Source organism: Lepisosteus oculatus, chromosome 7 (genome assembly GCF_040954835.1).
Source record: "Lepisosteus oculatus isolate fLepOcu1 chromosome 7, fLepOcu1.hap2, whole genome shotgun sequence".
Classification (NCBI taxonomy): Eukaryota; Metazoa; Chordata; class Actinopteri; order Semionotiformes; family Lepisosteidae; genus Lepisosteus; species Lepisosteus oculatus.
Window position 1 is genome coordinate 53,878,004 of NC_090702.1, and position 13,495 is coordinate 53,891,498.

The 13,495-nt window shown below is 39.2% G+C and overlaps 1 protein-coding gene across 2 annotated transcripts in view; it reads left to right on the top strand.

Moving 5' to 3' along the window:
• The first annotated feature begins 847 nt into the window (after positions 1-847).
• The window catches only part of syt10 (synaptotagmin X), a 47,178-nt gene continuing 34,530 nt past the window's right edge, over positions 848-13,495 (top strand). Inside the window, exon 1 of one of the 2 annotated variants that reach the window (XM_006633066.3) lies at positions 848-1,141. In XM_006633066.3, the coding sequence (XP_006633129.1) occupies positions 994-1,141 (148 nt within the window). In that variant the 5' untranslated portion in view covers positions 848-993. The remainder of the gene's footprint in view (positions 1,142-13,495) is intronic. The other variant, XM_015352008.2, reaches the window with a different exon arrangement.

The window sequence follows — 13,495 nt, forward strand, 5'->3', positions numbered from 1 at the left end:
CTGCCCCCATTGTCTGCTCCTGTAGGTGAGTCTCAAGCTGCCCACATGCCTATATTGGTCTAAGCAGCTTTGGGACAATAAATTACCAAAACCTCCCACTACAGTTCCATATAATAAAATACAAATCAACCTAATATTTATGACCAGAAATTGGTGTAACTTTGTGAAACTTTTGGTCACACCTGAACGACGAAATCGTTAAGAAGATGGACTATTAGGATGGTTCTTATTATTCTAAACAAGGTACTTAATCTCCTTTTGCTAGGTCCTTTGGAAGAGATGCAAAAGCAAGATCCTGTTGTGTCTCTGGAGCTGTACTTTAGGTGCTGAAATGCAGTTCATATACTGTAAAGTACTCACTTCTGTCAGTTTGCCGGGACAAATATAATCTGCTATTGGTCTATTATACAGTAAATCTTCCAGTAACCAGAGCAAACTAATACAACTCAAAACCTGAACCAATTGCTTCAAGCTTCTTGAAATACCAAATACATACAGTATTAATGGTAAAAGTAGGAACATCATGAAGTTATTAATCTTCAGATGTACAGTATCTTTTTTCCTCTTGCTTTAAAAGACGCGTTGTAGTGTTTCAATTGTTGGACATAATTAGGAAATGCATTTAAAAAGCACACTGGACTTTTTTTTTGTTCCCATTTAAAGAAGTTAATTATAGGCGTTATTCTTGAAAACATCTCACAGATGATTCACCCATTACTCCACTGTTAACTACACCACCTGTCTCCCTCTCAGCCTCGGCTGTGTTCCTATTGGACAGTGGCGCTATGGAAGCGTGGATGGTCTTTGTTCAAAAGCAGCTGCTGCGCCAGAACACGCGGGGAGTCGGTCTGCTTCCATGGTCAATAAGAGCATGACTGTGTTGAGCGCGCCTTCCCAGACAGCGCTGCAGCGTTCAGCAGTGCAGATGATGCCTTGTTAAGCACTCCTCACAGATCCTCCACAAAGCCATGGCTTAAAGGGAGAGAAAGGGAGATGGGTTCCCAAACTGAGGACGGTATCAGCCTGTGTAAAAAGGCTTTGCAGATCGTTACTGAACTTTGCCTCGGAGGGCAAGTAGATCGGGAAAAATGCACAGATATCTTCCCCCTGGAGAGAACCATACCAGGTAAAAGCAGCACAGGTAAATTGGTCTCCACTCTTTGCTTTTACTTACTTTGCAGCTTGTGCTGTGCCCGTGTTTTATCAATGTACTACCTGATGACAGTGCACGCTGAACTCAAATGTGTGGGATGTAGCGCTACTAATAGAGCAATAGGCTGTGTGGGCGTTTATTTCGCCTTTGTAACCAGTATGGTCCTGAGACTGAATAGAGAAGTAGAAGCGAAGTCCCTGTAAGGGTTTGTATTAACTTTGTTTTATGCAAAATACTAAAACCTGTTAAAAGGGACCTACTGTACCAGGTATGAACGCACGAAATAAACGATAACGACAGTACGTAGTGGTTAATGCTTTGATTTGATGTCGAGGACCATGCGTAGCCGTAAGACAGCACGTTAATTTTATCTGTACTCCAGGTGTACATTTTTCAAATGTGTACGAATTTGATCTCGTTAGCATTGTACTCTGTGACTGCGGTGTTTTCTGTTTTCCCGTTAATGTAGTCAGAAGCGCAGTCCTTAGAGGGACAGCTTCCCACCTGTAGCTTTTTAGCTGTATTGCAACAGGTTGCCACTTGCCGAGAACAGTAATTCCTTTACAGTGCTCTGTTGCGAACTGAATGCTGTTTTACAAGGTAACGCTGATACCTCGCGATCAGGATTTTAAATGCGCTGTGCATGTATTATTACCAGAGACATTTTTATTTTCTATAAAAACGATAATGTTGGAGATCGTAAGAGTCAAAATATGTTTTGAAAATCTCAATGACTCTTTAAAACAAACATTGTCAATCGTCAATCTATATACATTTGGTGCTGTTACGGAAGGTAGCGATGGCAGTAAACGATAATCGTAAATTATATACAGTACACTAAAATGTTGCCCTTCGCACGACTGGTTTAATCTGGGAAAAAGCTTCAGTGCAAAAGATGTCAGGTCTCAGTGAAAAAATATGTGAATGAATTTTTGTTTTCATTCATACAAATGCATCCTTGTGTCAGTGGGCAGTTGAAAGGGAACAATGCCTTCAGCATGATGGTATTGCATGGAATTCGCCATAAGCTTTGGATCATTATCCTTCTCAACCTTGGCTCCTAAATCTTTTTTTTTTTATCGTTCCCAGTTTGAAACGGCATTTCTAGAGATGAAATGCATACATATTTTCTGTACCAAAATATTTGTCCAGATGGAATAATTAAAATAGCACTTTTATATTAGCTAATAATATCTCATGGATGTTTTAAAACGTATGTGCATGATTAAAATAACGGTTTAACTACTGTATAATCAATGTGTGCGATACTGAAGGACTGAAAGAATCATCTTGAAACGGAAAACAAACGAATACTGTGCGACTTGGTCATAACTTCATGGAACCAACAGTGTATGGTTATTCTGCACAGGAAATTAATGTGCATATGTAAAATACATTAAACTTGCAGAATCCTGCAAGTAGTAGAACGTGAAACATAAGTTAATTTCATACCTTAAATAGAAAGTTATACTGGGAGGTACAGTATCAGTTTGCTTTTTTGCTCGGTTTCAGAAAAATATTAAATAGTAAAAAATCATAGTATTTTTTATTAAGCCCAGAATTGTATTTTCTTCAGTATGTATATTGTGTAGGTATTGAAGCTATTGATTCATAAAATAATTTAATAATTTATATTTAAGCTGAACATAACAAATATAATACTACTATTGCTTTTGCTGTACTTGTTATTGGGGGGAGGGATTTAAAGAGAGATCACTCTAAAATAAAAACAGCTGTGATCTACAAAAAAAACTAAAACAAATCTTTACTGCTCACTACAAAAAGAAATGCCATAGCTTTGAGGTTTTCTTGTGGTTTAAATCAATTATTTTTAAAATGTGGTTTTACAATGGTTCATAGTGTACAATAAATACACACATTGTGTGTACATTCATAATATATATGCATGCTACCTGTGTTTTTCCTCTGTAGAATGTGATGAGCTTCACGTGTAGTGCATATATTCTGTATGTCTGGTTTTTAAAGAGGCTCTGCTGGCACAATGAGACCGTAAGAAGTGTCCACCCAAGAGGACATTGCTACTCATTCTGAATGTGTGTTAGTATTCCTTCCATAACCGAGTGAATATTGTATGTGAATTATATATGGACACTGGTCACTTCTGACATCATGGTTCCAGTGTGAATATAATTCTGTTGCCTGTTGCTGTCCGCTTACAATTTAGCTTTCTAATAAAGGATTGGCAAGAAACATAGTTGCTGGGCAGCCAGTGAGCTGACTGTAGATCATGCTTATGAAATGAGTCACGCCAAGGACAGAACCTGAGCCAGCTCTGTTTGAGTAGCAATGTCATCATAAAAACTGTTGCCAGAAGATGACACATCTGCTCTGTAGGCAGGTGACATTGCAGCATGAGGCAGCTGTCTCACAGTCCTTGATGATGATTGGATCTGTCCTTTCACTTCTGTTCCAACCTGCCCATCTCAGCTCGCACAACACCAGTCATGAGCTGCCTGTGGTTTAAGGAAGGTGGCTGGGGCAAACGAGTACCTGCCATCACTACACACAGGTTTCATACCTGTACCTCTTATGTACTATAGCATAGTGTAACCACATGTGAAACCTCTGACTTCTTTATTCCCATAATCACTGCTTTCCAACTGGTTTACTGTACATCAAGTAGGAATATAATAGTTTACTGCATGTTATAAGTGACAAGAAGTACAGTCAATTCTCATTGCAATAAAGGGTGGCATCTGTGATTTGGAAAAAAATCCTGTAACTTTCTTCCCAGAAAGACTAAGGAAACCTGACCAGAAACATGACAAGTTTGTTTCATATACTGTAAGTGTGCACCCTTTCACTGAATTGTTGTTTCTCAGTTTGCAAAAAGAGGACTTTAGAATTCACGATTTCCTTCTTAAAAAGACACCAGAACAAACCAAACTTTAACAGCTAATTTATTAGCTTTGACATTGTGTTGAATGTAAGCAATTAACTTTCACACTCTTCCAGTAAAGACCAACAGTGTTTACTGCAGTTCACAATCATTGGAACAAAAGTGTTAAAGGTGTGAGACATTAAATGAATTGAGTTAGTTTCATACAATAAATACTGTAATTCTTAAGAAAGGAATTGGCTTGAAATGCCTTGAGTCCCCAAAACAGCTGCATACTTTAGAATGATAATTCTTACACTGAAAACTTTACATCCAGTCATTATTGCACTGTATTCCACAGAAATGCAAGAGTTACGTGATGGCACTTCTATTAACAAAACCATTTGTGTGTACAGGTATGTGTGTGAGGGATGGTGTTTTTAATTGCATGAAGATATTTGCTAAAGCTTGGTGTAGATTTATAGAAAGGAGTTTTTTTCAATTATAAGTGATAAATTAACAGTTTGTCAGTAGAAAGTATACAACCATTATTTCATAGTTTTGTTTGTCCTAAGATTTTTAAAATAGATTCAGAATGTACACAGCATGCTTTTTTAGGAACAGATTTCACATAATACTACTTAAACATGATAATCTTGTTAAAATGTCTGGTGCTTTCCTTTTCTTTCCTGTCCTTCATGCATGATTCCATTGCTGAGTCTTCTCTAGTGCATCCAAAACCGGTCTTACCACTAACCAGATTAATACTATCTGTGAGCCACAGTACTAGTTGTTTGATCTTCAATTCAAAGCACAAAATGTTGTCTTTGAACAAGCCTTGTCATAAATGCAATTTAATTTAAAGATATATCTTATTATCCCAATTAACCTAAACTGTCAAGATTAAACCTATTGCACCCTTTTTAAAAGAATCTTGTTTAGCAGCTGTCATTTCATCACAAAGATAATTGAGTTACCTCTAGTTCAGTGGATTACGGTATGTCAAGAAGTAAATGATTTGTCACACAACTTCATTTTTGTTTTCATTGGTTGTTCTTTTGGCTGTTTATAGGGATGCTGCATTTTAAAATTCAACAGATTAAACTTAACTAATAATAGAACATTTTAATTTTATATGATGTCTACAGTATATTTGAGTTGCACCCAAGAGCACTCTACAACATGAAACCAACAAAGGAAAGTGTAATTTACAATCTGTTGTGCAATGGGAATTCATAAACCCAAGTCTCCAGCTTCATTTTAAAGGATAATGCTGTTTCCAAGTTTTTATTAGTTGTTGGAGCTCTATTTCAAAGCTGAAGAGCACAAATTAAGGTTTCAGTCATAGTTGACTTTGGCCACATTCTTTGGTAGGGGCAACATTGGATTACACCTACATCTGGGGAAGAAAACAGCAAGCGCTCTGGGTGTTTGATCTTGCCCACTGAAAATGGATGCAGGTAGAGGTGTCTGAGAAAGAAAAACTAATCAGAAAGACCTACAGTCATCTTTTGCTATTCAGGGCCGATGGAAGTGGATGTAATGATATTGCCAAGAAGAAATCCCCTCTTGGAGTGAGAATTTGATAGCTTTTTAGTTGTGAGGTTTAAACTACAAATAAATCAGTTGGAGCTGTAACACTGGATAAGCAAGAAAAGGCTGTTCAGTTATTAGTGGGGCTTGAAAGAAATTCACAGCTGGCACTCCTAAGCCTGCCCCTGGAGAGCTACAGTGATTTGATGATGATGGGCCTGGTGTGCCCATGTGGTGTACTTTCCCACAGAATAGCCTTTGGTTCAGGGGATGGAGCAAAACTACTGAAGGCTATGGAGAGTGGTGCATTTTTCTTTCTGCAGTGAGAAACACATAAAGAAAAACTGGGCCTCCAGTCAGACAGCAGGTTGTCATGGTGTTTGAGGTTGTGATGCAAAACCCATCTATTGCCCATCTTCACTAATATACTAATATTGCAGCGCTGTAGAAATCTGGGGAACTCCATGGCGGATCATCTTCTGCACAACCTAGACTTACCTTTGTGCAAAGCCTATGTAATAATAAACCTTTATTTAACCAGACAGGTCAAATAAGGACAAATTTGTATTTATAATGGTGACCCGATGAATGCAGTTATATAGCAGGGGAAGATGTTCACTGCAGCAATCTCACTTTTTATGAAGTCTCTTGTTAATAAAGCGGATATTGGAATTCAGCTTCTATCACAATATAATTGGACTTAGCTATGATTCTTCTCCAAAATGAATGGAAATTACACCGCTTTTCAGCAAAATATTTCTAACACAGGAGCAGCGATGTGCGTGTGGGACTATGCTATTGTAGAGTGACACCTACTGGTCCACCTGCTGTAGGACACTCGCGGAGACATCCGGGTTGTCCTTGCAGCTCTGGCCCTGTGCTGGCCGAACCCAGCTCTGCTTCGCTTCTGAAGTCGATGAGATCAGTCTACAAGGTGTCAAAGCTGCTGCCTATGTAATGCACGTTTTGTAAAAAAGATCTACTTGCAAATGCAGCTCTGCAATCTGTTTATTTTTTTGGGGAGCAGCATAAATGGAATGCATTTAAGAATATTGTGAAATAAGGACCTCCCCAGAACATAATATTTTCTTTGACCAAGGCGTTAAAAATTGGGCATATCTGAGGTTCCTTTTGCAGAAGGAGACTCGGAGACAGGCCCTGAACATAAGGACGAGACTTACAGTATGACAGCAAGGTGATTCATACTCCCTGTAATGGGAGTGTGCCACAGAAGAACAGGTGTGAGCTGTGACATTGATTACTTTGTTACTGCAGGCCGACGTGACAGGATTGTGCCAGGAATAAAAGATGGACAGCTGTAATGAAGTGGTCATTTTCTAGTGCACTAGTTATGTTCTACTTTAAACTGAGAATTCCTCAAGAAAAAGCATAAGAATCCATGAATGAAGAAATAAATTATTATAAAGCACAATGCCACTCTCAGCAGCAAATAAATCTAAATCTATTAAGTACTTTTTGCAAATATCTAGATTAGGAGCATTTTAGGATTGAACACAAGCAGCTGAAATATTTTCTGTGAGCCTTTTCTCTCTGTTGAGTGATTAATGTAATTATGTTGCTCTGAAGACAAAGGAAATGAGATTTCTAGAGCAAAACTGGGTTTGCGCAATCTGGCATTTGAATTATTAACCTCTAAAATACCAGTGGAACCCAGTGCCTGTTTTGTAAAAGACACTTAATACATTTGTTCTATTATACTGTTAATGCTCAGTAATCTATTTGCACTATTAACTTTTTCTCTAACCTTAGGCTTCTTCTTTTAAATCAGGAAATCATTGAGAAAAATATTGGTTACATGTGGGAGATTAATAGTAACCAATGTGGAAGTTGGACCCCCTACAGACAGCACAAACGATGAAACCCACATCATTTGTTAGTGCTACGTTTGTGCCATTGAAAGTAGTATTTGTGTTTTTTGGGGTTGTGACATCGCTCAGCCCACCTACAACATCATTGGGGGACTGGACCAGTCTCATTGCTTGGTGTTGCGCTTGTGCCTGTTTGTGCCAATGAAAGTAACTTCCCAGCTGCGTTCGTTCCCAAGATATAGTGCCTTGGTTTTTTTGGTGATCACGTGACCATGCACGGTGACATTGACCTCCAGTGACCCCATCTGCTGAGTTCAAGGTGCTATACTGTATCTCGGGACCAGAAGCAGCAGGGAAGTTACTTTCAATGGCACAAACCAGCACAAATGCAGAACTAACGAATGAGACTGGTCTGGTTTTCCTATGATGTTGTAGGGGGGCTGGGCAAGGTCACCCCCCGAAAAAACAAGGTGCTATATCTCGGGAATGAAAGTTGTACAAATGCTACTTTCAACGGCTCAAACGCAGCACTAACGAATGAGGTGGGTGTTGTCGTTTGTGCTGTCTTTGGGGGGGCGCCTTCATTTCTATTCAAAATGAAAACTGTATGCAAATCTTGAAATTAAGATAAAAGTATTCAGAGCCCTCAAAAGGCAGTGAAAAGTAAACCTAGTAGATTTCATCAAAGCAGTGAAACATGAACCAGAAGACACAAGTGAAAACTGTGGAAGTGCATTAAGACCTGAGAATACGAAGCCTTACAGCCCTCTGTGTTAGAAGTACAGTGGAATAAGCTACTATAACCAGTGGTATCCTGGTTTCTTTCAAGAAATGGCTTGATGAGATAACTCATTCCCATACGAGCTAGATGGGCCAGATGGCCCTCTTTCATTTGTAATGGGAGCTTCTGCACCTACTCTATATTGAAAGAATGCAACCTTGATCCAAGGGCTTGCAGATCAAGATGACTGACGTTCTCATTTTTCAGCTGGCTTCTTCGGGTGGTTCATGTTCCGTCCACCTGCTCTTCCATTGAGGACTTGATTTCCAGAGCCCTGTTTACAGAGCAGGGAGGATACAGGAATCCTGGCAGGGCTTCTGACAACCAGAGCAGCTCCAGCACTGAGTCCCACCTTCTCCCTGTCGGTGCCAATCTCCCATTACAGCACCCAGGTGCCATGGCAGGGAGAATGGAACTGTGGAACCCAGGAAATTCTGACATTTCATTTCTACATTTCAGTTATGTGTAATAATGGATTTAGGATGAGATGAAATTCTACAAAGCTGTTTAAATGTAAAGCATGTAAATTGATAATTTCACTTCTACAGGTATGGTACATGAAAGAAATTTTATTCCACCTAGGTGTTTGAAAAGTATAGTCATTTACACCACGTGGAAGACATTGCTGCTGCATCAATATTCACTCTGGCTGCAGCACAAAATTAAGACTTCTTGATCTTAATATATAGTGATTCAGGCATAGATCAAGTCCATCTTCTATTACTTGGTTAAAATTAGGGCTTAAATGTCACTGTAGGTGTGTCTTTTCAGATGGACTAGATTATGTAATTTTGTTTGCAATATGCATTTTTAGTAGACTTTTTCTGTTTTTGTCTTTATTATTATGTTTAGAGTGTTAAAGGTCTTAACCTTAGTGCTGTAATAAGTGAGAATAAACAGGATAATAGAAAATGGGGATAGTAAACATTCAAGAATGATTTGTCTCTCCTGAACAATTCAGAAGTGGAAAAAAAAACATACTATTCCTGTAATAAATACAATTGTGGTCATTCTCATTTGTTGACAAGAGTTTATTTATGAAAATAGCCTAAAATCTGAATTCCATCTTGACTAAGCAACCGAAATTGGAGCAACCTGATAGACTTGAGATTTCTACAAAGGACTGATTTCTGCAGAACTGAAATATTAGCACCTCGGCCATTTCCTCCGTTCACATTGATTGGATTCCTAAGTTCTTTATTTAGGTGAGCAGGTTGGAAGAAGGGCGGCATAGTGATACAGTGGTTTGCATTGATGCCTCACAGCACTGGGGCCCTAGGTTTAATTCCTGGGGTGATGTCTGTGTGGAGGTTGCATGTTCTCCATGTTTGCGTGGGTTTCCTCCAGGTGCACTGGTTTCCTCCCACATTAGTAGGTTCATTGCCTTCTGGGAAAATTGGTGCTGGTGTGATTGCGTGTGTCTGTCCGTGTGTGTCCTGTGATAGCCTGGCATCCCGTCCAGAGTGTACCCATTGCTTGCCAGGTTAGGCTTCGACTTCCTTGTGATGCTGTGCTGGAAAAGGTGTTTTAGAAAATGGATAGATTTTGTGATTTGTGCTGTCTTTTTACACAGGCATACAGTACAATGGAACTGTTAACCAAAGTTACTGCAATTAAAATCCAAATTAAAGACAATTAAAATCACACCACCAAAAGCCAGAGTAGGAAAAATAAAACTGTGAAAGCAAGTTACCACTTAACATCTTTTAAATCTTATACTGTACCCATTAAACTACTGTCTGCTTGTACCCTCTCACCTGCAGCAGTCAGGGAAAGTGTAATTATGACAATGTTTATCCCTTTCTAAACTGAGAACTTTCAAATTAAATTCAAGGATGTTTTTAAAAAGAAATTGTGTGTTTATAAAAAATGTAAATTAGTGGAAAAGCATGCAAATCTTGAGGGTGTTTCAAAAAGGTGAGTCTTCAAAGATTTAGATAATTTGTCCTGAGGTGCTCTGTAGTTATACTATCTCATGTGTCATAACAACTGTATTTAATCATTTATAGTTTTGATATTTTTGTAGTGCAGATCTGGACAGTAATAGTTGAAGATAGTCATCAAGGGAGAAAGATGCAGCTTTCAGGAATATTAATTTTAATAATCCTGATAAGACTGTCAGATACTGTATATGCGGACAGGGATGATTCAAAGTAGGTTCTGTTATTCTTTTTAAAGTAACAAATTAGCATGGATAAAACAGCATTAGTTAAAAATTTTATACACAGAAATATCTTTTATCTCCTCCCCAGTCCTTGTCTCCAAAGAAAAATCCTCCGCAGACACAAGTGAAATTCAAGCGATGAATATGTCAAATGGAACTTCATTGCATTGTGTAAAATACATACAGGTAAAGAAAATAACTGTTTGGGTTGCGCCCTGTATTTCAGTTAAATGGTTTTCATGCAGTATTAATAAATTGTATCAGTCTTCAAGATTTTCTTGCTCAATGAATATTGTTTGGGGAAAACTTCTTAGGCAGTTTTCACCTCATGCTGCTTCCCCACCTTCTTTTACAAGCATCTGAATGCCAACAGGTATACAAGAACAGAGCTAGCTCTGCCCGTTGTTTCAGCTGGAAGAACTATTGTAATTTTAAAATATTGTAATCCATAGGAAGAAAAATGCACACAAGCTCACATGTAGAAGAGATAATAAGGACATCTAAGAGACAAAACAGCTTATTTGGCTGAAAAGATGTGACTTTGTATGTTAATTTTACTGAGGAGTGTACATGTCACATTCACAAAAGAACCTCATATTATGCCTGTAAGAACATTTCATATGGTCAGCCAGAATAGCTTTATGGGTTATTCCTAACAAGATTTTTTTTCTTCAAGAAAACGCCTCTTATTTCCACTCGAAAGAATTGCTTCCTGATTATGGTTTGAGAAAAAAAATGGCACTTAGCAGGAATGCAGTTTTCTTAAGAACCATTTGAATATCAAACCAAAAGAAATAGAATCTTTTATGGACAATGAATGGTTGCTTTTGAAGCTTTTTATTTTGTAGTAATACATTTTGTAGACAAAAATTCAGAAATTGTCTTAAATTATGTACTAAGGTAAATTTATGCAGATTTGTTTTAATTTCCAGGCTTAGGAGCTTTGGTAAATTTGTTGAGATAAATGTTTGGCTGATTTGATTTTTCACATCCTGTAGTATTGAATATTTTGTACCTGTACAAAAGAAATTACACACAGCAAAATCACCATCAGTCTGTAATGAGTAATACCGTACATGACATTCTACATTTCAATACAAATAACTATGTGTGACATTTTGAAGTATAATTTAGATGCATATGTGCATTAGGGGGATTTACTAGCTCTACCCTAACTATATACTTTTCACTTGTCATCCTATATATATACAGTATAGTGCTTTTCTGGACACTCCACTCAAAGCTCTTTACAGGTAATGGGGATCCCCTCCACCAGTGTGCAGCCCCACCTGGATGATGTGACAGCAGCCAGAGTGCACCAGTACACTCCCCACACACCAGCTCTCAGTGGGGAGGAGAGCAGAGTGCACCAGTACACTCCCCACACACCAGCTCTCAGTGGGGAGGAGAGCAGAGTGCACCACTACACTCCCCACACACCAGCTCTCAGTGGGGAGGAAAGCAGAGTGCACCACTACACTCCCCACACACCAGCTCTCAGTGGGGAGGAAAGCAGAGTGATGAAGCCAGTTCAGAGATGGGGATTATTAGGAGGCCATGATTGGTAAAGGCCAAGGAAAAATTTAGCCAGGACACTGGGGTAACACCCCTACTGTTTTTAAAGAGACATTGGTTTTATGTCTCATCCAATGGTCAGTGTCTTTTTTTATAGTATAGTGTCCCCATCACTGTACTGGATCATTAGGACCCACACAGACTGCAGGGTGTGTTCCTCCTATATATTTGCACAATTTTCCCCCTTACTCTAAGAAACAGTAGAATGCTCTCCCAGTCTCATTCTTGCAATGAAGCATTGGGCTTTCCTGTAGCCATTTTCTATTCCTTTGGTCTGGTACCTTTTGCCTGTCTTTCAGACTGACCTGCAGTTTATTTACTTCTAAGAATAATTTGACTTACATGCTGGTATATGACCATTCTGTACTCATGGAGTCAGAAACTGTGTGCATGCCAATGTAAAGGAAGCAGGAAATCATAGTCCAGTACACTGAAGGTTTGAAATGAGTTTTAAGTCGCGCTGGAATTCTGCCCAAGAAGACGCACACAAGGTGTTTCCCCTGTGGTGCTCTGAATCCAAACAGGTTTGCAGGACATTTAATGGTCTGAGTACAGCTCTGGTCACCTCTGTTATGACCATGAATGGGTGTTTAGAAGTGACTGTTGCATATGCAATAAAACTATACAGGAGGTTTTTACACACGGTACATTGTCTATTTCTGATTCGGTTATGCCTGCCTTTCAGTTATTTCTGAAATGTCACGTACAACAGGTGTCTGTTACTTAAAATCCACTCGGGCTAGGTCAGGAATGAACCCGTGTCATGGCAGGCTCTACACCAAAACTGCACTTCATTTTGGCAGGAAACTGGCTTTGTGAAAGATATTTTTTACAATTGCAGACGGCCAGAAAATGCTGTGTAAATGTGCATAAAAAATCTATAGAAGTGTTTGACCGGGTTTCCATTAGCTGATTTGCCGCATAACTCCGCTGTTCAGGAGTCGCAGGAGTGTCCTTTTTCCCTCACAGTGATGGATGTGGTACTTGGGTGGGTCAGGTGCTTAGTGTTGCCTGAGATGCTTCTTTTAATCAGGTGTCCAGCAGCACTAACCCCCTCTGCCAGCTAGTAACGGCTAATAAGTAGTCATCCATCCATCCATCCATTTTCCATGTGCTTTATCCAATACCTGGTCATGGAGGAGCCCGAGTCTATCCCAGCAAGCAATGAGTGCAAGGCAGGATTCACACTGGATAGGATGCCAGTCAGTCTGAGGGGGCACTCACACACCAGGGCCAGTTTTCCCTGAAGCCAATTCAAATACCAGTATGTGTTTGGACTGTGGGAGGAAACCGGAGCGCCCAGATGAAATGCGGGGGGAACATGCAGACTCCGTGCAGACAGCACCCTAGGAATTGAACCCAGGGCCCCAGTGCAGCGCGACGGCATTGCTAACTACTTTGTTACTCTACCGCCCCATGAGTTATCATATTAAAGCTCTAATTTAAATCCAATATTTAAATTGACAGATTCAATGCGAGAATGTATAATCAAGAGATTATTTAGATGCAGAAATGGTTTTACCCAGTATTGTTTTTTACCAGCATTTAAAAACCAAAGCCTTTACTCTAGAGAGCTCAGAAAAAAAATATTTGTAGGTTCTATTTTATTTATTTCCACAAT